Raw genomic sequence first — 27156 nt, 5'->3', positions numbered from 1 at the left:
TCCCTAAATGATGAGACCCAAGCACTGACCGTAGAAGACTTGGAGCTAGCCAAGCAAAGGAGTGGACTACACAGGAAGCAAGAATGCCAGGCACAAAGTTCATTCTCTTCCCTCCCCGACAGAGCCACGGCACAGGGGCCTCTGCACACATCTGAGCACCCCCACTCAGTACGTTATTCACAGAGTCAAAGCAGGACCACATGGAGGTAGGGCGGGGCCCAAATTCAAGGGTCCTTTTTCCAAGTCTTCAAAAGCTGGTGTGTATTTGCTACGTGGTGGAGTCACCCGTGTGGATAGCATTAAAGGCATCATGTGGCCTCATGCTCCCAATTTAACTTTACTAGAATTGGCACTTACCACAGCATCTCTGGACCTATTCCTCAGCATCAAGTAATGATATATGTGCATCCTCCATTTTCATTGACCTCCCAGTGAACAAAGAAAATCACGTGTGTGTGTGTGTGTGTGTGTGTGTGTGTGTGTGTGTGTGTGTGTGTATAGATATATACACACACACACATTGTGTATGCATGCACAAGTGTGCATGCACGTGTGTGTACTCACATGTGTGTGCATGCTTGTGCATGTGTGTGTGTGTATTCTGAGGAGCAGTGGGCCAGCCTTTTCCCATGACACTTCACTATGGACAGAAGAAGGCAGGCTCTGGGAGTTTTGTCAGCTTCTATGAAGCAATAGAGCCCTGCATCAAGCAATCTTTAATTTCCAGAATAAAGTCCCTGAGCACACATACATTTCCTTGATAAAAGAACAGCCTCACAGAGATAGTTGCAGTAATTAAACCTACATAATTAACCCTTTCAGAATTCCCAGGGGAAACCAACAGTGAGAGCAGTCACCTGGGATAAAAGTTAAACTTTTTCTGTGTCCAGTATTGCTGGTGCACAGACTTGATGTCACTAGGGAAGGTTTTCTGCTCGCTGTCTCGCCCGGCTGTGCTGGGCTGACTCTGTGGATCTCACAGCTCTTTCCTCCCGGGGCACTGGGACAGGAGAACGCCGTGTTGCCGATGGCGCCAGCAGCGGTGGGCTTGCTAAGCCATCCTCGTTTGGAGAGAACTGATGCCTGTGCGCCCTTCTTTGCTTTGTCTCAGCACTGACCTTAGCTCAGTGGTGCACAGCCATGAAAGGAGATGTCAGACGGCACTGTGTGAGAATGACAAATCACACGGAGTCACCTGTGAGTGGTTGTGCGTGCACATTGTCAGATTAAGCAGAGTGCAGTCAGGCGTTCCTAGTGGTCTCCAGCTCAGGGCGTCTGCTCTGCACGTGTGCTCAAACCTCAGTACCGACCCAGACATTTACTTCTAAGGTTGCCATTGGGAGCTGGCACTAACTGGGTGGGTAAAAAATAGATATTTTCTGTCTGTGAGTGTGACCTCGTCTGTAAAATGGGATTTTTGAAGATAGAAGCAGGAGTCTGGCCATGAGACCGTCGTGAAGAACTCGCATGGGCACTAAGTCCAAAGATGAGAGTCCTCCTGAGACACGGAAGAAGGAAGCAAAGTGCTTAGAGGAGACGGCCATGCAAAGACGCTGAAGCAGTGTGCCTCCCTCTGGAAGGGCTGGCTGCTGCCAGATTCTAGCTAGAGGTGGAGAAATGTTCTTCCCTACAGGTCAGGGGACACAGTCCTACCTGTGTCTTGATCTCTGACTCAAAGCTCCCAGAAGGGTGAAAGGAAATCTGTGTCGGACCTTGAAACACTAACATGCTCAAGTCATGTGAAGTCACAGGAAGCCAATGCAAAGAGAATGGGAGAGATCCGTGCAGTGTCCCCGGATGGAAGAGTTCAGTGCCCCCGGATGGAAGAGTTCCGTGTGCAGTGTCCCCGGATGGGAGAGTTCAGTGCCCCCGGATGGAAGAGTTCCGTGTGCAGTGTCCCCGGATGGGAGAGTTCCGTGTGCAGTGTCCCCGGATGGAAGAGTTCAGTGCGCAGTGTCCCCGGATGGGAGAGTTCCCTGTGCAGTGTCCCCGGATGGAAGAGTTCAGTGCGCAGTGTCCCCGGATGGGAGAGTTCACTGTGCAGTGTCCCTGGATGGAAGAGTTCAGTGTGCAGTGTCCCCGGATGGAAGAGTTCCGTGTGCAGTGTCCCCGGATGGGAGAGTTCCGTGTGCAGTGTCCCCGGATGGAAGAGTTCCGTGTGCAGTGTCCCCGGATGGGAGAGTTCCGTGTGCAGTGTCCCCGGATGGAAGAGTTCCGTGTGCAGTGTCCCCGGATGGAAGAGTTCAGTGCGCAGTGTCCCCGGATGGAAGAGTTCCGTGTGCAGTGTCCCCGGATGGGAGAGTTCCGTGTGCAGTGTCCCCGGATGGAAGAGTTCCGTGTGCAGTGTCCCCGGATGGAAGAGTTCAGTGCGCAGTGTCCCCGATGGAAGAGTTCAGTGCGCAGTGTCCCCGGACGGAAGAATTCAGTGTGCAGTGTCCCCAGATGGAAGAGCTCTGTGTGCAGTGTCCCCGGATGGGAGAGTTCCGTGTGCAGCGGCCCATCGTCTCGGGGTCCGCTCAGTTGCCAACAGGAACACTACCTGAGCCCCTCACTCCTCTCCACCTCTGCTTCATTTGAGCAGAACTGTACGCTGCTGATCCTGCAAACAGCTTCCCAGATGACATTTCCCTTTGGGCTACATTCAGTATTTATTCTCACCCACTTGGTATTTAGGAAAGTACTTACCTCAGCTTGACCTTAGCAACTTGCCAGTAAACAGTTGTTTCCTAAACTTGGCTTAACTAACAGAATTATGTCAGGCCAATCAAATATTATTGAACCCTCTTCATATTTGCAAATATACTGACTGCCCAGATCTTTCAAACATCCTTATAAATGTCTAATTAGATTTTGAGTTTAGTAGGGGCTGTTCATACTGGATTGAGTTTAGTAGGGGCTTTTCATCTTGGATTGCAGAATTTGTATTGAAAATACTCCTCTAATATGAAGAAAACCCCCCCATTTACATTTGCGTAATAAGAAAATTTAGTTGCAGCATTGGTTGTAATGTTACCGACCATGATTGTTAAATAATAATAACTAGTGTCCATGCTTTAGAGGATAACACCACTAGACAGTCATTCTTACCAACCTCAAGAACAGCCAGGAGAATAAAGATGTAAGGCTGGTGGTGCGCTCTGAGTCAGTTACTCTCGACTTCCGTGAATGGCAGTGCCACCACCCCTTGCTTGAGCCCCACAGCGAATGAGACAAATAGACACTTGGAGATTTCAAAAGCTGACTGCATAGAAGAGAAAGCTAAAACACCATGCACTTGCTTGTCTTTGGAACAATTGAACTACAGATACCCACTGCCTAATATTTTTCTGCTTTTTTAATCTTCCATGCAATCTCTCCCATCCATCATGTCTTCCCCCTTTGCAGCAAGCAAAATCCCACCACAATAAAGAAATTGCCAAAGGACTGCCCAGCGCCTTTTCTTTCCCAAGAATCTTGCAGTGTTAAATATTGCTTGTAATAAGTGGGCTATCAGCTGGGCTCAGATCTCATATGTAGCCGTTTTTGATTGAGAGGGATTAGCAGGAGTAAACCTTGATCTATTCTTTGTCCTCCGAACTCAGTTTTTGCTTCTGTTATATGTACTTGGCCTCTCCTTTATTCTTTCTCTTTATGTCTCCGCCAAAGTAGTTTATATAATTGTTTTTTTTACCACAAAAACACACATAAAAACTTTCAAACTCATCAAATATAAATCGAATAAGTTTTAATTTTATGCACACATCATAGGTCTGCGGTATATGAGCTGGTAGATTAATAATGCCGGCAGTGGCATTTAGAATGTCCACTGTGGTTAATTCACAGTGAAGCACTCAATATTATGTGGCCCAAGACATTTTTACAGTTCATAGGAACACTATTTTCACAAGCTAGGGAATTGGGAGAAATATCTAAAACATAAGCCAACTGTTATTAAAATAATTTTTCAATATCTTTGGGTTCTAATATTCTTTCTCTCAAATTCCATGTATTACTAAAATATGAAAGATGCCAAGTGTCTTTCTCTTGAAAAAAAAAAGCACAAAGTACATCAGTGGTCAGAAGCTACGCTGTCAGCTTGATGTGAACTTCAGCTTTTATAAACTTGTATGAGAAAAAAGCAACCAAAATAAGAGTAAATGGTGTGATGTTCCTTCTGCCTTTTGTTTTAAGCAAAGGCACTTGTTCTATTTAGCTTAGCTGTCAGCCTGACACAAGCCCAAGTCATTTGAGGGAATCTCAGTTAAGGATGGCCCTGATCAGATTGGCCTGTGCCAATGGCTGTGAAATTGATGGCGGATGATTGGTACAGCAGGGCAGCACCCACTTCGGACAGCACCATCCCTAGGAAGATGGGCCTGGGCTATATTAGAAAACCAGGAGAACATGGAAAAGTAAAGCTTCCTTTTCCTATGAATTCTACTTCAAGCTGCTAACTTGACTTCATGCCGACTTCCCTCAGTGATGGATAAAGACCTAGCAGCATGAGATAAAATAAATCATTTCCTCCCAGAGTTATCACAGAAACAACAACAACAACAACAAAACAGCAGCAGCAGCAACAAAACAACAACAACCCAAACTCAACCAGAGATATTGCTTTGTTTAGAAGAGACTACACCCAACAACCCCTCATACCAGGATAGGGTGGATGATCCCTGAAACATGTAGACAGGGATTTCAGAAGATCTGGGGCAGATTTGGGTCTAATAGCCTATAATTTAGGATTCATCTTGTTCTGGGGAAAAGAGAGCAAGTAGCCATCCAACCAGCCCCTCCCCTGTCCTGCCCCTCCAACCTGCATCATGACCCCTGTCTCCACACAAGAAACCTTTCACAAACTAGTTTTACAGAGTAAAAACCGTATATACTGGGAACCATTTACAGGACACCACATAAAATTCTCTGGTACTGACAACACCTAGTACAAACAGAAGCTCACTCTTGGAGACAATAGTTAGCTTGTTGGTAGGTACCAACATAGAAAGCAATTGTTTGACTTTAAGACAGCAAAAACTTAAGTGAATTTAAAACAAAAACTTCCTGCATTTGAATAGCAACATTGAGAATTCTTCCATATGTACTTAATTAGGAGAAAGATGGAAGTTTCAGTAAATACTATATCTTGCTTATACATCTTTGTGTCTCTCAACAAGGCATGGATGCACAGAGTCACAGGAAGCATGCATGTGTTAAGTTAGAATAAGGCAATGCATTAGGAATGTGGCAGCCTCACGGCACCCTCAGCCAATGTAAGCGGAAATTTTCTCTGTCACCTTGTTATTTTAATGTTTGGAAGTTTTTATGTGTATGTAGTGTTTGGATCAAATCTATTCCAATTCTTTCCCCCTTACATTCTCCCCTATCTTCCCCAACATTTATCCTTTCCAACCTTAGGTGCCCTTTCTAACCCTCTGCGTCCACTTAATGTCGCCTGTGTGCACACGGGTCCAGAGCCATCTAGTGGAGCATGGGTAGCCTCTCAAGGCTCATATCCCTGGAGAAGACTCTCCAGGCAGCCACCACTTACCAATAGCTCCTCAGCTGGGAGTGAGACTTCATGACCACCTGCACACCCATGCTGAAATTCTTCTCACTTGATCTTACATAGGTCTTGGGTATTCTTTCATACTCACTGTGTGTTCATGTCTGCAATGGCCAGGACGGGTTCAGCAAATACCATTTTGCTGAAGGTGTTCACTACCTCTGAGTATTACAACAGTGTCCCTTCACACAAATATCTGAGCCTTGGAGAGAGGGATGTGATCTAGGTGTCTCATTTACAGTGGAGCATACCTAATCTCTTATTCTTTGCACAGTGACCAGTTGTGGGGTTATATGTTAATCTCTGCCTACTTCAAAAAGAATCCTCTCTGGTGAAGACTGAGAGAAGCACTAACTTATTAGCATAAAGATAAAACCCTGAAGTGATCTTTCATCTATGTCCATTCAGAAGAAGGACAGTACTTGGTTCTTACCTAAGACCTAGGACCTTACCATAGGATTTGGGCCTAGTGAGTGGTCCCAGACCTGAGTTTTTTTCTTATGGCACTGACTTTAAACCAGATGAGACATAGCCATTCTCCCATAACAAAAATAACAAGAGACCACTTTTTATTTTAGCTCACAGTCTGTTCCCACAGTCCAAGTTTGTTCTGATTGTTATTGGTATTAGCTACATCTCTCTGAAATTAAAACGTTTGGTGTTAAGGACTCATGAATACATAGAAATTGCTGCATAGACACGAGCCAGTAGCAAAAAGGATAGAGTGGTCCCTTGAGTCATAGTTCTCAAGAAGGGCTGCATATTCTCTCTGTTCAGTTGGAGAAGCCTGGATCAAGCTTATTTAGCCAAGTGGCTGCACTCGTGGGCTTCTATTAGATTACGCAGGGCATTAACTTTTCTAGTTTGAAGTAAACTTGCTGATACTAAATCGTTCGTCAGTGCCTTGAATATCAAGCACAGTCATTTGCACAGTCAGGCTGCATGAAGCTGTGTTAGCAACACCTTATGGAAGTTCTGTTCCTGAGTGGTTATGGCAGACACAGCATGAGGTCCAAGCACTCTTTCTTCCTACATTGTCTGCCCTTAGTCCATTCCAGGTTGTTCATTAATTGACCAGTAGATATCATGTTGTTAGATTGTGTCTGGTCTTGAGTTTATAACAGTGTCAGAACGGTCTAAGTCCAACAGACCAGTCACATGATGGACTTATGCTGAGTGTCTGTGGGATACCCGGCGGAATAAAAGATGGCGGACAACTCTCCCGGGTTTTGGAAGGGCTGTCCTGTGAAAGTGCTTCAGGAAAGGACTGAGCAGGTTACAGTGCAGAACAAAGTTCCTGCTCATGAGGCTTGTAGGGACCAAGATGCAAGATACAACCTGATTCACGTCATTTAACTTCTCTGAACTGCATTTGTCTTACACGTAAATTAGAAATGTATGTCTCCTTTCTGTACACCTAGCACAGTGCAAAACACAAGTACCAATAATACATGTGAATGTTCTTGAAAAGGTGGGACTGCTCTGTAACACAAACTATGAGGAGTAGTGCATTCCTCTCTTGGGAGTCTTAATTGAAATTTGTTGTTGTTTTGTTTTGTTTTGCTTTGTTTTTCTATTTTGGCAGTGGTGCAAATAAATTTGCTAAACCAGGAATGAAAGAATGTGCTTTTATAATCTATCATTAGGCTGCTTGGTACCCTCAGTACAGTATCCCAGTGTGCTCAGGTCAGAGGATGAACCAGACACCATTCCAGAAACCAAACTTTTATTATGAGAATACTAGTTCATGCAGTCTCAGGCAGATTTTTGTTTTTATGAATTTTTTACCTTGCGAAAAGGCTCGGATAGCTGATAGATATCAGTTCTAACCACAAAGAAGCCCTTCTCCTGAATCTATAATCAGTTAAGTTTGAATATTCTCATTTCTGCTAAAATTAGGCGACGGGTTGAGATAATCATTTTGAGGGCCGTTATACTTAATATTTAATCAAATTAGTTGAATCCTATTCAAACGTGTATCAGCTGCTTGCATCATTTTCAGTATTTCTAAAAATCAGTTCACTTATGATTTAGAAAACTCCTGCAGCCAGCTTCCTTTTAATTAGCTGCCATTTTTATTTTTAGAATCACTCTCATGCTCCTTAAATGTGCATGACCTAACCACCTTCTGTTGTATTTCCACTCACTTCCTCACAGTCCTTGACACTCAACAGTGTGGTAACTCCTGAGACCTAATTCAGTGACTTCTCTGGATAGAGAAGGTGCCAAAAGTACAATTTAATTTATATCCCCAACAGATGAAAAAGGTTATTTACTAAGGGGTAAATGACTGTTGCAGAAGCAAGCACACCACACACAGTAACGTTAAAAGATTCTGCCTTGTTTAACAGTATTTCTTTTTCAAAATGCTACTTACTCTTCAAGCCATTTCTCAAGCCAACTGCTTACCAGTTCAGGCATGTGAAATGGATTCCTGTGGATGCTGTAAGCTGGTACTTGTTTTTTGTTTTTTTTTGTTTTTTGTTTTTTGTTTTTTTTTTAAATCACACATATTAGATAAACCAAGAGAAACTGCAACCTGTCTTCTAGAATGTATCTCAAGCTCTGTTCACTCCAGCCATCGTATTCCCACCTCCCAGTGATCCCTCCTAACCCTGCCCACCTCCTCTTTTCTCCTTCTATTGAATGTTTGATGAATACAGCAACAGACAGATACATAAAAGAAGATCATTAAAAAGCCAATCCATCTCTCCAAATATCTCTTCTGACCTAGCATATGTGGAACAGGTCTCCTGCTAAAATGGGGACTTCTGTGATTAACCCATAGGGATGACCTTTTCGCTGCCTCTTTCCTGCGAGTCAGTGAGGACATGAAGAGATGGTATCAGGAAGTGAGGAAGAGGAGGAAACTAATTTTTCCTTTGCAAGTGGATGTCAGTAGAAGATAGGCTCTTGGTTAGGAATGGGATCCGTGCCCACTTCCTGTCTCATCAACACTGAGAGAACTTGTCGGACCTGAACCTGTGCAGGTCCTCTTCCTCCTGCCAGAGTGTGAGTTCATGTGCACACGCTGTGCTGAAACACAATGTTTCCTTGGAATCATACACACACCTGGCTTTTAGAATCTAAGCCTGTGCTAGCCGTAGATGGTCAACAGAAAATAAACTCAGTCATATATTTGTAGACTATTTTTGGTCTCATAATGCTTTATTTGGGTGTTTGCTTGTTTTTGTTTTATGTCTTATTGGTCTTTTTCTTGAATATTACTTGGAGTTTCCAGTTTTGTGTTTTTATGTTTATATTATATATATATGTATATATATATGTATATATACATATACATAGATAGATATACACACATATATATTTGTGTGTGTGTGTGTGTGTGTGTGTGTGTGTGTGTGTGTGTGTGTGTGTGTATTCCAATCTGTTTGTTTGTGGGTAGGTCAGCAGGATCTGGAAGGAGTTGGGAGAGGAAAAATGGTAACCAGAATAATTTGTATGAAATTTTTCAATTAATTTTTTCAATAAAATATGAACAAATTTTAATAAAAAAGAGAATTTTCATTTTACTTATGAATTATTAGAAGTGAATCAACCTTAATAACTGGAGTTTACATGTGGAATAAAAAAGTATGCATTTAGCATGATGCCTAAGGTAAGCAGTTCATGCACAGAATACCCTTGCCATCATCCATGAGGAAAACCCAAGTTGGTTTGGAACCCAATATGAAGCTAGAAGAACATGAGGGTATGTCTCACTTATTTTTTCTCTCGTAGAACTTTTTAATCCCATGAGTTTCTGTGCTGTTATGTTGAAATGCATGCTGACACAGGGGAGACAAAGCCAGGGACCCGTTAGTCTCCTCTTATGCCGAAGTGCAGACGCCACCACAGACATTTGCTTAGCTGTATTATCTGTGACCATTTGTTGGATGGTCTGTCTTGCTGATTTTATAGACACAGAGAGTAATCAGCGCTGATCCATTCAGGAAGGCTGTTTTGTGGTTGGCAATTTGAGAGGCGTATGACACAAGACTCAGCCATTGGTTTGAACACTCATTTTCTTTGGACAGAAATGTGTCGTTTCTTCTCATTTCGACCACTTAGATCAAAACCACAGAACTTTAAAGTGTGAGAGTCACCTCTTCCAAGCCTCAACTCCATTGCCTGTCTCGGAGATTTCTCCATGTTTCTGAGCTCTGAGTTTTCAACAGTCCTGACCTTGCTAACTGTAGGGCTGAGATCCCCTAAACCATATGGCATAAACCAAATGTCCTAGGATGAGGCTACAGATACCAATTTCACAACCAATGCTCTAGTTCCTTAATGAACTTGTCATGTCTAATTAAATTTTACTTGGCTTTCAATGTAGCATCTCTGGTAAGGTCGTGGTTACAGATTTTATTTACGTGATTACATGCCAATGAGATAGAAGTTCATTATATACCATGAAGACCTATAATTAAGGACATTGCACAGGTAGAAAAGGCACTTTGTGTGTGTGTGTGTGTGTGTGTGTGTGTGTACATATATACATACACATATATTTTCATTTATCTACATATATACGTATATGTGTGTGATTCTGAGTTCCACTTCTTCCCCTGGAGTGCCCAGGCACCATCATACACTGGCCTGGAAAGAAGGAAGCAAAGCCAGAAAGGATGAGTCAGCAGCATCTCCACCCAGCTTCCAGCTGGGGTGGGTGGGCGGATGGGGCGGGAGACCTTCTCCAAGACATTCGATGTTACAGTCTCCTGGACGGTATTCAGTGAAACAGCTTAGACAATACTCCTACTATATTGGAATACACACACACATACACATATGTGTGTGTATCTATGTATATATATAGATATATCTATGTATGTATATGTATATATCTATGTGTATATTATATATAATATAAACATAAAAACACAAAACTGGAAACCCCAAGTAATATTCAAGAAAAAGACCAATAAGACATAAAACAAAAACAAGCAAACAAAAATGAAGCATTTATGAGACCAAAAATAGTCTTCAATATTCAGCGAAACACTTCCCACTCTTTAGTCAGCATGAACAAGGGCACACAAACCTTGGGGAGTGGGCACGGGTTTTCAGGATGAGTGTTCAGTATTGAAGAGGAATCCCAGGTGCTTGCTGGACAGTCTCTGAGAGAGAGAGTGTGTGTGTTAAACCTGTAATTTGGTCATAGGCAACTTGACTGTTTGACTTCCTCAAAGGAGGTAGAAGTGGGGGTCATGCACCTCGATGTGCAGGCCCAGAACAGGGAGACCACAATCCTTACTCCTGTGTCGAGATGAGATTTTCAGGATTTAGTCATGTTTCACTCTCACTCTTGCTTCAGGCAGGCTGCTTGGTCTTGTGTGCCTGTGTATGTATGTGTGTGTGTGTGTATGTATGTTTGTATGTATGTGTATGTATGTATGTTTGTATGTATATGTATGTATGTGTATGTGTTTATGTCCATCCAGGCTGATCATTGTATGTTGTTATATTTCCAAGCATAGCAGTAGTAGTCTCTGCTGACAAAGTTTCGACTTATCATGTGTTTTAAGAACTTTCTCGAGGACCTTCTCCATGGATTCGAAAGGATTCATTAGAAGAGGGTTCCATTTGAATAACTCTTCATTCGAATTTTACAGTACACCCTGTTAGACGAGGCAACAAACTAAGCACAGAGGAAGAAGGAAGAGGGCCTTTATAATGAGCTTAATTTGAAGTGTAATGTCAACAACAATTATACGTGTTTCATTTAATCACCTGTGATTTGTTCGTTCCTCCTAAATCTTTATTTTATTGACCTTGGGTTAGTAAGCCACCCAACTTCTCAGTGTGGTCTGATTAGAATCCAAATGAGCTGTGAGAATCCTGACTTCCACATTGTGTCATTGGCAATGTTAATTTTCACAAGAGGGGCTGAGCAACAGCCTGGCCTTTATCACACAGAGTGTGAGAATCCTGCAAGCAGGCTTCTACTTTGACACTTCAAAAGAGGGCACTGTGCTGAGCTGAGACTTTAGAGGGGGTCTTAGGAAGGCATCAAGCTTGAGAGAAGATCGGAAATTCTTTACTGGCTGTAAGGCTGGGCGTCTGTGGTTGTATACCCATTCTAAGCAGTAATGCCAAGGCTCTGACAAGTGTCCTACAATAGGAGTTAGGTGGTGACTCACGTGAGAGGAAGCACCCTCTAGACCAGTGGTTCTCAGCCTCTGGAGGTCAGACAAGCTTTTCACAGGGGTTACCTAAGGCCACCGGAAAACATAGCTGTTTCCATGGCAACTCCTAACCATAGCAAAATTACAGTTATAGAGTAGCAACAAAAACAATTTTATGGTTGGTCACAACATGAGCAACCATATCTGTAGTGTTAAATAATTAAAAAGTCGCACTGTCCCACCATACCTCTGCACCAAGACCCGGCATGTCTCACTCAGGGCGGTTCTCACTGTCGCGGCTAAGCCGATCTCTTTCTGGCAGCTCTAACAGCATCTCAGCTGTCTTTCCTCTCAGCCATAGACTCTGTAAACAGTGGGAGTCCCACACTCCTGCCCAGTACCCACTCCTTCTAAGTACCTGGTAAAACATGACTCTTAAACTTGAATAGTTAACCAAATACATGTATGTATATGAAAGTCCCAATTTCATAATGCCAAATTTCAATGATAAAGTTTTATCCCAATATTTCTAACCTCTCCAAAACACCAAAAATAAGTCTGAAGCCACCTGGATATCCGTACCTCTCCAGCACCTTAGGTGAAGAATACTGACACCTCTTTAAGTCTCTACAGCAATATGGCCTCCCTCACCTCGGTCAGTCTAAGGACTTGGACTCCGTTCATTCTCATTTTTCATGCAGCATGAATGATTCTTTACTCACTCATTGGAAAACATGTTTGCATTTCACTTTTATAAAAGGTTTTTTGGGAAAATATTTTTCTGAAAGACAGCAACTTAAAGTAGTCTGAGTCTGTACTGTTGTTGGATTCTTTCAGTCCTCTTATTGTAATATATTTCAACACTATATATGTATAATATATACATACATACATATATATATATATATATATATATATATATATATATATATATATATATATACACATACACACACAGTGTAACATCATCGCATGCACAAACACAGGTGGGCGTAACTGTAACTGTTCACCTCTGCCAGTCCATGCCGTTGCACTCCAAATGTGCATTAGGTCTCTGGTTCCTGCAGAACTTCCAAGCTGTTTCCTCTCCAGTTTCAAGAGAGATGGTCTCCATCTGCTGCCACACCCTCTCCCCCTGCCTTAGCCCTAGAACCACATGTCTCTGTCCGTTTCTATGGCTAAAGAGAAAAGATATCACCAATCTGATCTCCCTGATACTATGAAACTCTAAAATAAGTTTGACCGACTCACCCTTTAGCTTACCCCACTGCTTCTGACACAAAGATGGAATTCACACCTTTCACATCAGAAGACTTCTGAGGCCTCACAGACCCTCAAGGACAGCTGGGGTTTAGAGAGGGGAGGAGAACAGAGTTCTTACCGCATAATAAGAAACACTGGGGGTGAGAGCAGGGTTGGAGTGTGGAGCAGTCAGAGACAGGCTACGTCCAGGTGTGCTGATGATGGTTTCTACAGGAACCCAGGTCAGAGACCCTTATTAAGAAAAAAGATCCTATTCGACTATAAAGAACGATGAAGGGCGGCGGCGGCGGCGGCGGCGGCGGTAGCAGTGGCTGCTCCAGCTGAAGGGCCATCAGCAGTGGAACCAAGGCGACACAGGGTCCAGTTAGGCCCTGCGCCCACGACCACTGACCTTCGCTGACCAGCCGGGCGGCAAGCAACTGCGGTTCTGCGGAGCCTTTCGCTGCACGGAAGCCACTTCAGAACTCGGCTGCCCGCCAGTCAGGAGAGACTCACCGCCATCTTGATCCCGGGCTCCAGAGATTGGTCAGACTGAGGTACACAAACATAATCCTAGGCCCAACACCGCAGGGGTCTGAGCCAGACGGGCGTTGGCCTGCACCCAGGCCCTGGGCTGTTCGAGTGGCCATCGGGGCGCCAACCCAGCCAGGAGTTTTTTTTTTTTGCCCCGGCCGGTGTACGCGCCGCCATTTTGCCTACAGGAGCCAGAGTGCTCGGGAGGGCAGAGACTGCTAACAAGCGTAGCCTGAGGCTAACAAAACGGGGGTCTAGGCCCCAAAAGGCACAGGACTGACCCCAAGAACTGGGCGGCTTGGTGGGCCATCTGTGTGTCAACCAGCCCAGGAGGTTATTAGCACAACAGACTCTCCCGGTGCTTTCGCGGAGCGCGGACGCGCACGCCCGCCATCCGGGTCACCTGGCGGACCCAAATAACAGACATAGCCCTAGGGGAACTTTGCTCGGACCTTGGCCTCCCAGGCGTTTGCCTGGACTCAGGGCCCAGGCGACAAGGCTAACCTAGTGTGCGCCAGCCCGGTTGGGGAAATCGGCTGCCCAGCGGAGTGAGCGGAGCACAGGGGAGGTCACAGCAACATTCACCTTCGGAGCTCCCTGGGGGTGCACACGGGTTCCACCTGGTCCACAGACACAATCTGGGGCAAGGCCTCAGGCAGAAGCCCCCAGCTCAACTCTCTCCGCTTCAGATCAGCCTGGGTGGCCGCCACATCTCCAGGTCCCTCAAGAGGCTAGTGGGGGCTTCCGGGCGGCCAGCTGGGAGAAGTCGGTGTGCTCCAATAAATCCTGCGGGCCCCAGCGGGAGCCTTCAGGTGCCTGCTTCGGGATCTGAACAGCCTGGACAACAGCACCCTGTCTATAGGCAGTGCAGAGTGTAAGCTGTGCACCAGAGGCCAACGGGGAAGGGGCAGCTTGCACTGGTGAGTCCAGCACTGACAAGACCAAGTAACACCAGTGAGAGCCAGATGCCAAAAGGCAAACGCAGAAACGTCACTAACAGAAATCAAGGCAATATGGCAACATCTGAACCAAATTCTCCTCTACCAGCAAGTCCTGGATACCCCATCACACCAGTAAAACAAGATTTGGATTTAAAATCACTGGTCATGATGCTGGTACAGGAACACATGAAGGACATTGAGGAGAAAATGGATCAAAAGTTAGAAGCCCTTGCAAGGGAAACACAAAAATCATTGAAAGAAATCCAGGAGAATACAAAAGCCAACAAGGAGGAAATGCAAAAAACACTTAAAGAAATACAGGAGAACTTTGCTCAACAGGCTGAGGTCATGAAAGACGAAACACAAAAATCTCTTAAAGAAATACAGGAGAACTTTGGTCAACAGGCTGAGCTCATGAAAGAGGAAACACAAAAATCTCTTAAAGAATTACAGGAAAACACAAACATGCAAGGGAAGGAGCTAAGCAAAACCATCCAGGATCTAAAATCAGAAGTAGAAACAACTAAGAAAACTCAAAGGGAGACAACTTTGGAGATAGAAAGCCTTGGGAAGAAATCAGGGGACAGAGATGCAAATATCAACAACAGAATACAAGAGATAGAAGAAAGAATCTCAGATGCTGAAGATTCCATAGAAACCATGGACTCAACAGTTAAAGAAAATGCAAAGTGCAAAAAGCTTGTAACCCAAAATATCCAGGAAATCCAGGACACAATGAGAAGACCAAACCTAAGGATTATAGGCATAGATGAGAGTGAAGATTTACAACTTAAAGGGCCAGCAAATATCTTCAATAAAATTATGGAAGAAAACTTCCCTAACCTAAAGAGAGAGATGCCCACGAATATACAAGAAGCCTACAGAACTCCAAACAGACTGGACCAGAACAGAAATACTTCCCGTCACATAATAATCAAAACACCAAATGTTCTAAACAAAGAAAGAATACTAAAGGCAGTAAGAGAAAAAGGCCAAGTAACATATAAAGGAAGACCTATCAGAATCACAGCAGACTTTTCACCTGAGACTATGAAGGCTAGAAGGTCCTGGGCAGATCTCATGCAGACTCTAAGAGAACACAAATGCCAACCAAAACTACTATATCCAGCAAAACTCTCAATCACCATAGATGGAGAAACTAAGATATTTCACGACAAAACCAAGTTCACCCAATATCTATCCACAAACCCAGCCCTAAAAAGGATAATAGGAGGACAACACCAATACAAGGAGGGAAACTCCACCCTGAAAAAAGCAAGATAGTAACCTTTCATCAAACCCAAATAAGTTAAGCAATCAAATTTAAAAAATAACGTCAAAAATGATAGGAAGTAACAATCACTATTCCTTAATATCTCTTAACATCAATGGACTCAATGCCCCAATAAAAAGACACAGACTAACTGACTGGATACGTAAACAGGACCCTACATTTTGCTGCTTACAGGAAACACACCTCAGGGTCAAAGACAAACACTACCTTAGAGTAAAAGGCTGGAAGACAATTTTACAAGCAAATGGTCTCAGGAAACAAGCTGGAGTAGCCATTTTAATATCAGATAAAATTGACTTTCAACCCAAAGTCATCAAAAGAGACTCTGAGGGACACTTCTTGCTGGTCAAAGGAAAAATACAACAAGAAGAACTCTCAATCCTGAACATCTATGCTCCAAATGCAAGGGCACCCTCTTTCATAAAAGAAACTTTATTAAAACTCAAAGCACACATTGCACCTAACACAATAATTGTGGGTGACTTCAACACTGCACTTTCCTCAATGGACCGATCAGGAAAACAGAAACTAAACAAGGACACAATGAAACTAATTGAAGCTTTGGACCAATTAGATTTAACTGATATATATAGAACATTCTATCCTAAAACAAAAGAATATACGTTTTTTTCAGCACCTCATGGTACCTTCTCCAAAATCGACCATATAATTGGTCACAAGACAGACCTCAACAAATATAAGAAGATAGAACTAATCCCATGCCTCCTATCTGATCACTATGGAATAAAAGTGGTCTTCAATAGCAACAGAAACAACAGAAAACCCACAAACACGTGGAGATTGAACAATACTCTACTCAATGACACCTTGGTCAAGGAAGAAATAAAGAAAGAAATTAAAGACTTTTTAGAACACAATGAAAATGAAAACACAACATACCCAAATCTATGGGACACAATGAAAGCAGTGCTAAGAGGAAAACTCATAGCCCTGAGTGCCTCCAAAAAGAAAATGGAGAGAGCATACATTACCAACTTAATGACACACCTGAAAGCCCTAGAACAAAAAGAAGCTATTTCACCCAGGAGGAGTAGAAGGCAGGAAATCATCAAACTCAGGGCCGAAATCAATCAAGTAGAAACAAAGAGAACCATACAAAAAATCAACAAAACTAGGAGCTGGTTCTTTGAGAAAATCAACAAGATAGATAAACCCTTAGCCAGACTGACCAAAGGGCACAGAGAAAGTATCCAAATTAACAAACTTAGAAATGAAAAGGGAGACATAACAACGGAAACTGAGGTAATCCAAAAAATCATCAGATCCTACTACAAGAGCCTGTACTCAACACAACTGGAGAATCTGGAGGAAATGGACAATTTCCTTGACAGATACCAAATACCAAAATTAAATCAGGACCAACTAGACCATCTAAACAGTCCCATAAAGCCTAAAGAAATAGAAGGAGTCATAGAAAGTCTTCCAACCAAAAAAAGCACAGGACCAGATGGTTTCAGTGCAGAATTCTACCAGACCTTCAAAGAAGAGTTAACACCAATACTCTTCAAACTATTCCACAAAATAGAAACAGAAGGAACACTACCCAATTCCTTCTACGAAGCCACAATTACGCTGATACCAAAGCCACACAAAGATCCAACAAAGAAAGAGAACTTCAGACCAATTTCCCTTATGAACATCGATGCAAAAATACTCAACAAAATTCTTGCCAACCGAATCCAAGAACACATCAAAACGATCATCCACCATGATCAAGTAGGCTTTATCCCGGGAATGCAGGGTTGGTTCAATATACGGAAATCCATCAATACAATCCACTACATAAACAAACTCAAAGAACAAAACCACATGGTCATTTCATTGGATGCTGAAAAAGCATTTGACAAAATTCAGCATCCTTTCATGCTTAAAGTCTTGGAGAGAACAGGAATTCAAGGCCCATACCTAAACATAGTAAAAGCAATATACAGCAAACCGGTAGCCAGCATCAAACTAAACGGAGAGAAACTAGAAGCAATCCCACTGAAATCAGGGACCAGACAAGGCTGCCCCCTTTCTCCTTATCTTTTCAATATTGTACTTGAGGTACTAGCTCGGGCAATTCGACAACATAAGGAGGTCAAAGGGATACAAATTGGAAAGGAGGAAGTCAAACTATCATTATTTGCAGACGACATGATCGTCTATCTAAGTGACCCAAAGAACTCCACTAGAGAGCTCCTACAGCTGATAAACAACTTCAGCAAAGTGGCAGGTTACAAAATCAACTCAAGCAAATCAGTGGCCTTCCTATACTCAAAGGATAAGCAGGCTGAGAAAGAAATTAGGGAAATGACCCCCTTCACAATAGCCACAAACAGTATAAAGTATCTTGGGGTGACTCTTACCAAACATGCGAAAGATCTGTATGGCAAGAACTTCAAGACTCTGAAGAAGGAAATGGAAGAAGACCTCAAAAAATGGGAAAACCTCCCATGCTCATGGATCGGTAGAATCAATATAGTTAAAATGGCCATTTTGCCTAAAGCACTATACAGATTCAATGCAATACCCATCAAAATCCCAACTCAATTCTTCACAGAGTTAGAAAGAGCAATTATCAAATTCATCTGGAACAACAAAAAACCCAGGATAGCTAAAACTATTCTCAGCAACAAAAGAAAATCTGGGGGAATCAGTATCCCTGACCTCAAGCAATACTACAGAGCAATAGTGTTAAAAACTGCATGGTATTGGTACAGTGACAGGCAGGAGGATCAATGGAACAGGATTGAAGATCCAGAAATGAACCCACACACCTATGGCCACTTGATCCTCGACAAAGAGGCTGAAAACATCCAATGGAAAAAAGATAGCCTTTTCAACAAATGGTGCTGGTTCAACTGGAGGTCAGCATGCAGAAGAATGCGAATTGATCCATCCTTGTCTCCTTGTACTAAGCTCAAATCCAAATGGATCAAGGACCTCCACATAAAGCCAGACACTCTGAAGCTAATAGAAAAGAAACTGGGGAAGACCCTTGAGGACATCGGTACAGGGAGAAAGTTTCTGAACAGAACACCAATAGCGTATGCTCTAAGAGCAAGAATTGACAAATGGGACCTCATAAGGTTACAGAGTTTCTGTAAGGCAAAGGACACCATCAAGAGGACAGATCGGCAACCAACAAATTGGGAAAAGATCTTCACCAATCCTACATCAGATAGAGGGCTAATATCCAATATATATAAAGAACTCAAGAAGTTAGATTCCAGAAAACCGAACAACCCTATTAAAAAATGGGGGTACAGAGTTAAACAAAGAATTCTCACCTGAAGAACTTCGGATGGCGGAGAAGCATCTTAAAAAATGCTCCACTTCATTAGTCATTAGGGAAATGCAAATCAAAACAACCCTAAGATTTCATCTTACACCAGTCAGAATGGCTAAGATTAAAAATTCAGGAGACAGCAGGTGTTGGAGAGGGTGCGGAGAAAGAGGAACACTCCTCCACTGCTGGTGGGGTTGCAAATTGGTACAACCACTCTGGAAAGCAGTCTGGCGGTTCCTCCGAAAACTGGGCACCTCACTTCCAGAAGATCCTGCTATACCACTCCTGGGCATATACCCAGAGGATTCCCCACCATGTAATAAGGATACATGCTCTACTATGTTCATAGCAGCCCTATTTATAATTGCCAGATGCTGGAAAGAACCCAGGTATCCCTCAACAGAAGAGTGGATACAAAAAATGTGGTATATCTACACAATGGAGTACTATTCAGCCATTAGAAACAATGAATTCATGAAATTCTTAGGCAAATGGATGGAGCTAGAGAACATCATACTAAGTGAGGTAACCCAGACTCAAAAGGTGAATCATGGTATGCACTCACTAATAAGTGGTTATTAACCTAGAAAACTGGAATACCCAAAACATAATCCACACATCAAATGAGATACAAGAAGAAAGCAGGAGTGGTCCCTGGTTCTGGAAAGACTCACTGAAACAGTATTTGGCAAAACCAGAACGGGGAACTGGGAAGGGGTGGGAGGGAGGACAGGGGAAGAGAAGGGGGCTTACGGGACTTTCGGGGAGTGGGGGGGGGGGCTAGAAAAGGGGAAATCATTTGAAATGTAAATAAATTATATCAAAAAAAAAAAAAAAAAAAAAAAAAAAGAACGATGAAATCATGAAATTCTTAGGCAAATGGACGAAACTAGAAAGTATCATCCTGAGTGAGGTAACCCAATCACAAAAGAACACAGATGGTATGCACTCACTGATAAGTGGATATTAGCCCAAAAGCTCAAAATAAACAAGCTACAATTCACAGACCACAGGAAACTCAACAAGAAGGAAGACCAAAGTGTAGGTGATTTGGTTCTTCTGAGAAGGGGAACAAAATACACACAGGAGTAAATATGGAGATAAAGTGTAGAGCACAGACTGAAGGAAAGGCCATCCAGAGACTGTCCCTCCTGGGGATTCACCCCATATACAGTCAAAATCCCTGACACTATCGTGGATGCCATGAAATGCTTGCTGAAAGGAGCCTGATATGGCTGTCTCCTGAGAGGCCCTGCCAGAGTCTTATAGATACAGAGGCAGATGCTCACAGCCCACACTGGACTGAGCACGGGGTCTCCAATAGAGGAGTTAGAGAAAGGAATATAGGATCTGAAGGTGTTTGCAACCTCATAGGAAGAACAACAATATCAACCAACCAGACCCCCCACAGCTCCCAGGGACTAAGCCATCAACCAGGGGGTACACATGGCTCTAGCTGCATATATAGCAGAGGATTGCCTTGTCAGGCATCAAGGGAAGGAGAGGTCCTTGATCCTATGAAGGCTTCATAGATGCCACGGTGTAGGGGAATCAAGGGTGAGGAGTAGGAATAGGGTGGGTGGGGGAACACCCTCATAGAAGTAGGGGGAGGGAGGATGGGATAGGGGCTATCTGGGAGGGGGAGAAACTGGGAAAGGGGATCACATTTGAAATTTAAATAAAGAATATATCCAAGAAAAAAGAAAAAAGGGAAAAAAAGAAGAAAAAAGACCATGTTTCCCCACTTTGATCTGATTGACCTTTTAATGTGACAGAATGTTCTTTATAAAATACCAACCCGACCTTGCCTCTCCCCCAGTTTACAGAGGATTATTAACTGACTAATCCACCTCCAGTGAGAAGCTGTCCACAACCACCTCAAGCCAAACCAATTTCATCTTCCCCAAACTACTCTTATAAGTCTTGAGCAGAGGGTCACTTGTGGCCATCATTGTTCTGTGGACCATATTGATTCCCCTTTCCCCCTTGATTAACCTCACAGTTTCCAAACACCAGAAAGATCTGGAAAGCTTTTCTACTGCTCAAATTTCCCATGCTGTTAGTATTCCCAATCAGATGTAAGATGCACCAATCAGGTGCATCAATTGTTCTTAACACGGAAACAAAGACATTGAAAGGAACATTATGTTCTTAATGTAACCAGCAAAGTCACCCAAGCGGTCTTGTACCTGGGAGTGGTTCGCCTTGATTGGCTTTCTTCACTTGGCTAGTTAAAAGTGTAGGTTGACTCTGGTAACTTGAGAAGAACCACTAGTAGTCCAATAAATATCTGTGTGCTATATGCTGGGAACAAAATGGTTCCAATGAGTTTTCAGCAACAGTGAGTCCTGGTCTTTTTTATGTTGGGCACATGGCATGATGCAAAGAGTTGAATGGAAAGCTGCTATTTGTGGGGTGGTATCCCTTTCTAGTGAATATTACACAACAGTTGTGTCTTGTATAGGCCTTATAACTCAAGGAGCAATGAAGAAACTACACACACACACACACACACACACACATATATATATATATATATATATATATATATTCCAATATAGTTTTAATTTTAATTTTTACATATTTAGAGACAAGGTCTCATGTAGTCTGGGCTGCCTTCAATCTCTATATATGCAAGGATGGATGACCTTGAGTTTGTGATCATTCTGTCCCTGCCTCCTGAGTGTTCGAGATCAAACCAGGATTTCATACATCACACATGGTAACCAATCACTCTTCTAACCAAGCTATAATTTTGCCCCTCTAATTGTTTTAAGTCAAAACGGAAAAAAAAAAAACCTAAGAAATTCTGCAGGTATTTCTCTTCCTTCAACAGTTTTTGCTTTCAACCTCTGACAATATTAAGGTCACAAGGCCAGTCTTCCACACCCAGAGTGGGAATGTCCCGCAGACGCAATGAAGTGTCTCTCAGTCTTGCTGTCAGGACATGCCCATCTTCTCACAGTGGTTGACAGCTTTGTCTTCTGGTGGCTTACAAGAGAATCACAGGCATGCTGAGCTCAACCAGCAAACTCTTCATCAGAGCTGAGTTGATTTAATGATCAATACATGGAGCAATTTGCTCTGAGGACTCTCCACATTGAAAGTACCCTCTCCCGAGCACTTTGAATGCCGCCATTAGAGAATGAATGTGCCACATTTGGGGGTTTTCGAGTCAAAACACCTCTGTCATTCCGTCCTCTACTGTCATCAACTGAATGTAGACACTCTTCTATTTCCGTAATTTAAACATCAGCATTTTCTGTCCAGGCTAAAGTAAGCTACTAAAGTGAGGATAAGAGCGTATCCTTATTTCAAAATATCATATTGCAGAGCCCTGTGTTTTTTTATTACTGCCTGGAGCTAAGATATTGCCTATCCCATGGGATTCTTTCTCTTGCCCTGTGTTGCCTCTTGCTAGACAATTTGTCAGCAGAACAAGGTGTCAGCTAGATGCATGTTGCAGGTAAATTATTTCATGTAACTATTAGGCTACATATGTGTAGTTGGGGGGTGGGAGGTGTGTAAGGGACAGAACTTGAAACGTTTGCCAATTCCAGCCCCCCAAAATTTAGGGACTGCCAACTTTGCTGCAGGCTCTTGTTTACCTCCAGAAGTAAATTAAAGGAACAGAATTGGAAGCAGCGGGTGGGACACATTAATTGTCTTGCTGGCCTGTTGGTAATGTCTAAAGTACTTTGTAGTCTAAAAACACTCCATAAATCTGTCACTGTAAGTACCTTGATCACTGGGAGAGGCGAGATTGGTGATGATAAAGTGAATTAAGGATATAGAGCCGAGTTTTATTTTATTTTTCACACAAAGAAAACCATTCCAGATTAATAAATGCTGTGCTGTAGAACCATGCAATAAAAGCTCATAGAAGGGACAAGGTTACCATAGTCCCCAGGATGCCTTGTTAGACTATTTATCAGGGTCGCCTCCCCTGCTTGTGATCCAACTGCTGTTAGATTATACAGATCGCAGTTGTTGGGAGACCTATGTGACTACCAAACTGCTCGTCTGCTCATCGGTGCAGGGGGCCTTAGGTCCAGCCCATGCTCCCTCTTTGGCTGGTGTTGCAGTCTCTGAGAGTCCCCAGTGTTCCAGGTGATTTGATTTTGTTGGTCTTCCTGTAGAGCCCCCGTCCTGTTCAGGTCCCTCAGACCTTCTTTTCGCTCTTCCTTAGGGCTCCTCAAGCACCATCTAATGTTTGTCTGTGAGTCTCTGCATCTGTGTCCGTTGGCTGCGGGGTGGAACCTCTCAGAGGACAGTTATGCTAGGTTCCTGGCTGCAAGCATAACAGAGTGTCATTAATAGTGTCAAGAATGGGTTCTTGCCCATGGGATGTGTCTTAATTTGGGGCAGCCATTGGTTGGCCATTCCCTCAGTCTCTGCTCTGTCTTTGTCCCTAAACATCTTGTAGATAGGACACATTTTGTGTTAAAGGTTTTTCTGGGTGGATTTCTGTTCTCATCCTTTCACTACTGGAGCAGGAGCTGTCCCTGAACCTGTTGCCTGCCTGTGGATCCCACACACCTAAATAGACAGCTTTGTCTGGCCTCAGTGGGAGAGGATGTACCTAGTCCCTTGAAGACTTGATGTGTGTGTGTGTTGGGGGGCAGGGTTTGACCACCAGAAGGGGGGCTTCCACTTCAAAAGAGAAGAGGAAGGTGGAATGGGGGAGGACTTGCTTAAGAGGATACTTGGAAGAGAGAGGAAGGGCTGATGTTGGGTTGTAAAGTGAATAAATATATAAATTTAATAAATTATACAGATCCCAATCTGTCTTGGTCATATCTGTCACCATACATGTTACTTACTTCTGTGGCTATCAACATGACATCAGTTGAGGCTAGGGCCTCTGTTGATCATGGAATAAATGCTTTCTTTGGGTTTTCTCATCTACTCTTTAAGACTGAAAACCCTGAAGTTTAGAGGCATAACGTTATCTCTAAAGAGAATCACTGATAGATAGAGAGTCCCAGAGCCTAGGCCTTTGCCATGAGCATGTACTCTGTACTCATAGTTCTCTGTACTATGTGCTTCTCAGGCAGGAGTCAGCCAATGCTGTATGGAAATTATTTGATTAATATTCACATATGTTGATCACATGCAGATTCTTTTAATAATATGGCCTCAGCTGCATTCACACTGCATATATAGTGAATTGAGTAAGAGAAGTACTCAAGACATGATTAAACGTGTGAGGTGGGAGGCATTGTGCTTCTTTATGTAGGACCTGAGCATCCATGGTATAGTGGTGAGGATGTGCTAGACCCAGTGGCCATTGGTGGGCCCTTTACTGTTCCTTCTATGTGTGCATTTGAAGTGCCTCACACAGACAAGCATCCAGTGTCTGCTTGCCTCCTCTCTTCCTCCTCTGTTCCCCTCTCTCCATTATCCGTCTTCCTCCACCTTGACCTTTCCTAAATTTACTGTTCCCTTCTTTTCTTTTCTAAAGGCAAATATGCCATGCGAGACCTGGTCCACCGGCTTCCTGGTGGGAACAACAGCAACAACGCGGGGAGCAAGGCCATGTCAGATGACACCGTGACGGCTGTGTGCTGCACCCTGCATGAAGTGATCACCAAGAACATGGAGAATGCCAAGGCCTTACGGGATGCTGGCGGCATCGAGAAGCTGGTCGGCATCTCCAAAAGCAAAGGAGATAAGTAAGTCTGGGTCGGAGTAGGGGTGGCGGGGCAACATTGTCTTTGCATTGGAGTAAGTCAGGGACAACATTGTCTTCACCTTGGAGTAATTCAGGAGGTAACATTGTCTTCACCTTGGAGTAAATCAGGAAGTAACATTGTCTTCACCTTGGAGTAAATCAGGGGCTACATTGTCTTCACAATAGAGTAAGTCAGGAAATAACATTGTCTTTGCATTGGAGTAAGTCAGGGCTGACACTGTCTTTGCATTGCTAAGGTAGGTTTCTTGTCCCAGTCTGCATTCTAGTTCCTTCTGCGCAGGACAGCCAAACAGCTTAACCTGGATATACGACATTATTTCCCGCCATTGACCCTCATCTGTGGTTGCCAGTCCCTGTGTCAGTGGACCCCATCCTTTGGTTCAGAGGTCTTCTCTCTGCACCCTTCTATGGCGTCAGAAAGAGCTAAAATCTAATCTAGTCTCCTCCTTTTCTTGCTGTGAGATTCTTGGCAGGTTATTCAGTTTAACAAGATACATGCCCTTGCTTTCAGTAGGGCTTTCAGCCAAATGGAGAAAAAAGAAGAAAGACTTGGCACTTGGTATAGAAGCTACTGCACCATCCCCATAAGTGAAAACGTTTCCTGTGATTTAAGAAACAAGAGTGCCTCACTGTATGCAAAAAAAAAAAAAATTAAAAAATAAAATAAAATAAAAAATAAAAATAAATAAATAAATAAAAATAAAACAACCTTCATCACCCAGAGTGCTAGTAGTGTATCATCTAGCATATCATCCTTCACAGAAACCTTCTCAGTTCTTAATTAAATTTTGTCTTCTGGAAGTCCCTCCGAGTAATCAAAGAAGATTAAATACAAGAACTTTTTATTATCAAGGCCCTGCCTACTTCTTGTCTTTTCTTCCCCTGTGTCCCATTCCTTTACATCCAAATGCTAAATAATTAAATTTTTCTTTTGTTATTGAAGATGGTGAAGAATGTTCTCTGAGACTCTGGAAATTCTGTCTCCTCATTTCATTTAACTCATGATCTTGGCAGTGTGTTATAAAAGTTTTAGGAGAGATGTTTAATTATCCCAAGACCCTCAAATAGGTTCATTCAGCAATACAGTGTAAGGTTTGAATATGTTCTTATGTCAAGGAGTGAAGCCCGCTGGAGTCAGACAGTTGTGCAATGTAGAGTTGGAGGCTGAATTATATTGAAGTGGTGATGTTCTGTCTAGATGAAAACAAAATATCATAGTTCACAGCCAGGTCTCTACAAAGTGTACCTCATGTTGCTTCACCAGACCTGTGACTCTCCAGAAAGAGAAGTGTTTACTTGCCTTAAGCATTGTGAGGCCAATATATAGTTGTTGTTACTGTTTTTTTGTAAGCATATACACTTAATGGTACAATAAAACCGCAGTTGACAGTAACACTCCATTTGCCTGTATTTATGAGACAGCTCAAGGTTAAAGAACTTTCTCTGAATTTAAAGGCAAGGAAGCTGGGCTGGGGGGAGGGGGCTGGACATCTATCTAGTCCCTTGAGTCGTGAGTCCCTCTCAGCAGTAAGTGACACACAGTGAGCCTTGAGGAGAAAAAGAAATGCTGTGGTCTGTCTTATGGCCAAAGAAAACTATTTGGTGAAACTATTTAAAAGCTGTTTGTTGGAGCAATAGTCTATGAAATAAGGCAACTCCTCATTGGTAACCCAGAAAATTGCCCTGCAAGTTGTGGTCCAGGCTTGGTTGCCATAAATGTGCAGTTGGTTTTTTATCTGTAGATGATCTCATGAGTGTCATCTAATCTGACTAAACACTTCTTCATGGATGGTCACTTGGTTTATCTGATTGTTCCTTTATCTTTTTTTTTTTTTTCGTTGTCAACAGCCTGGAGTTGTTACTGAATCTGGTCTCTTTCTGTTGTACTGCTTACATTTACCCTTCCATTTTCCCATTCGCTGTATCTCTCTCGTATATGAATATACCGACAATGAGAGGATCAAAATAAGGCATTTAGAACGTCTCATGTCCTACCTACATTTTAGCTTTTCATTGCTTTTCATGCTTTCTAAACAAAAGTAGTTGAGGGCATTGCTCTGAGTCGTAGCATAAAACTCACAGTTCTTGCTGAATCCTTGCAGTGGTGACTCACATGGACCTCTGGGCATGCTTTCTTAAAACAGGAAAGGTTTTCGGGAACAGAACTTTTGAACTGGGGATCAATAACATGGTAAAAATGCCAGTCCACTCCATTTAATTTAATAAACGGTCACAAATATGCCTTTACTAGAACTGCTCTTTAAAAACTTGCTTCTAGAACTAAGTTCAGTCCAAAGATGATTTTTCTGTGAAACAGGATGCAAAAGAAGATGACAAAGCAAACAAACAAAAAATCATAAAAGGAACACAAATATGTCTAGCTGCTGTCCTTACATATCCACACATTTGCATCGAAGTACACGAAAGCCCGACTGTGCAGCGATATGAACAAAGCAGGCAAGTAAGGTGCCACCGTGTATTGGAACCA

The 27156-nt window shown here is 42.9% G+C and overlaps 1 protein-coding gene across 1 annotated transcript in view; it reads left to right on the top strand.

Moving 5' to 3' along the window:
- Positions 1-27156, top strand: part of Ctnnd2 (catenin delta 2) — an 847786-nt gene that overhangs the window by 773312 nt on the left and 47318 nt on the right. The window contains exon 18 of the mRNA XM_052159968.1: positions 24438-24648. Coding sequence (XP_052015928.1) covers positions 24438-24648 — 211 coding nt within the window. The remainder of the gene's footprint in view (positions 1-24437; positions 24649-27156) is intronic.

Source organism: Apodemus sylvaticus, chromosome 16 (assembly GCF_947179515.1).
Source record: "Apodemus sylvaticus chromosome 16, mApoSyl1.1, whole genome shotgun sequence".
NCBI classification, from domain to species: Eukaryota; Metazoa; Chordata; class Mammalia; order Rodentia; family Muridae; genus Apodemus; species Apodemus sylvaticus.
Note: the sequence above shows the minus strand (reverse complement) of the source record. Positions and strands in the feature narration are given on the sequence as shown.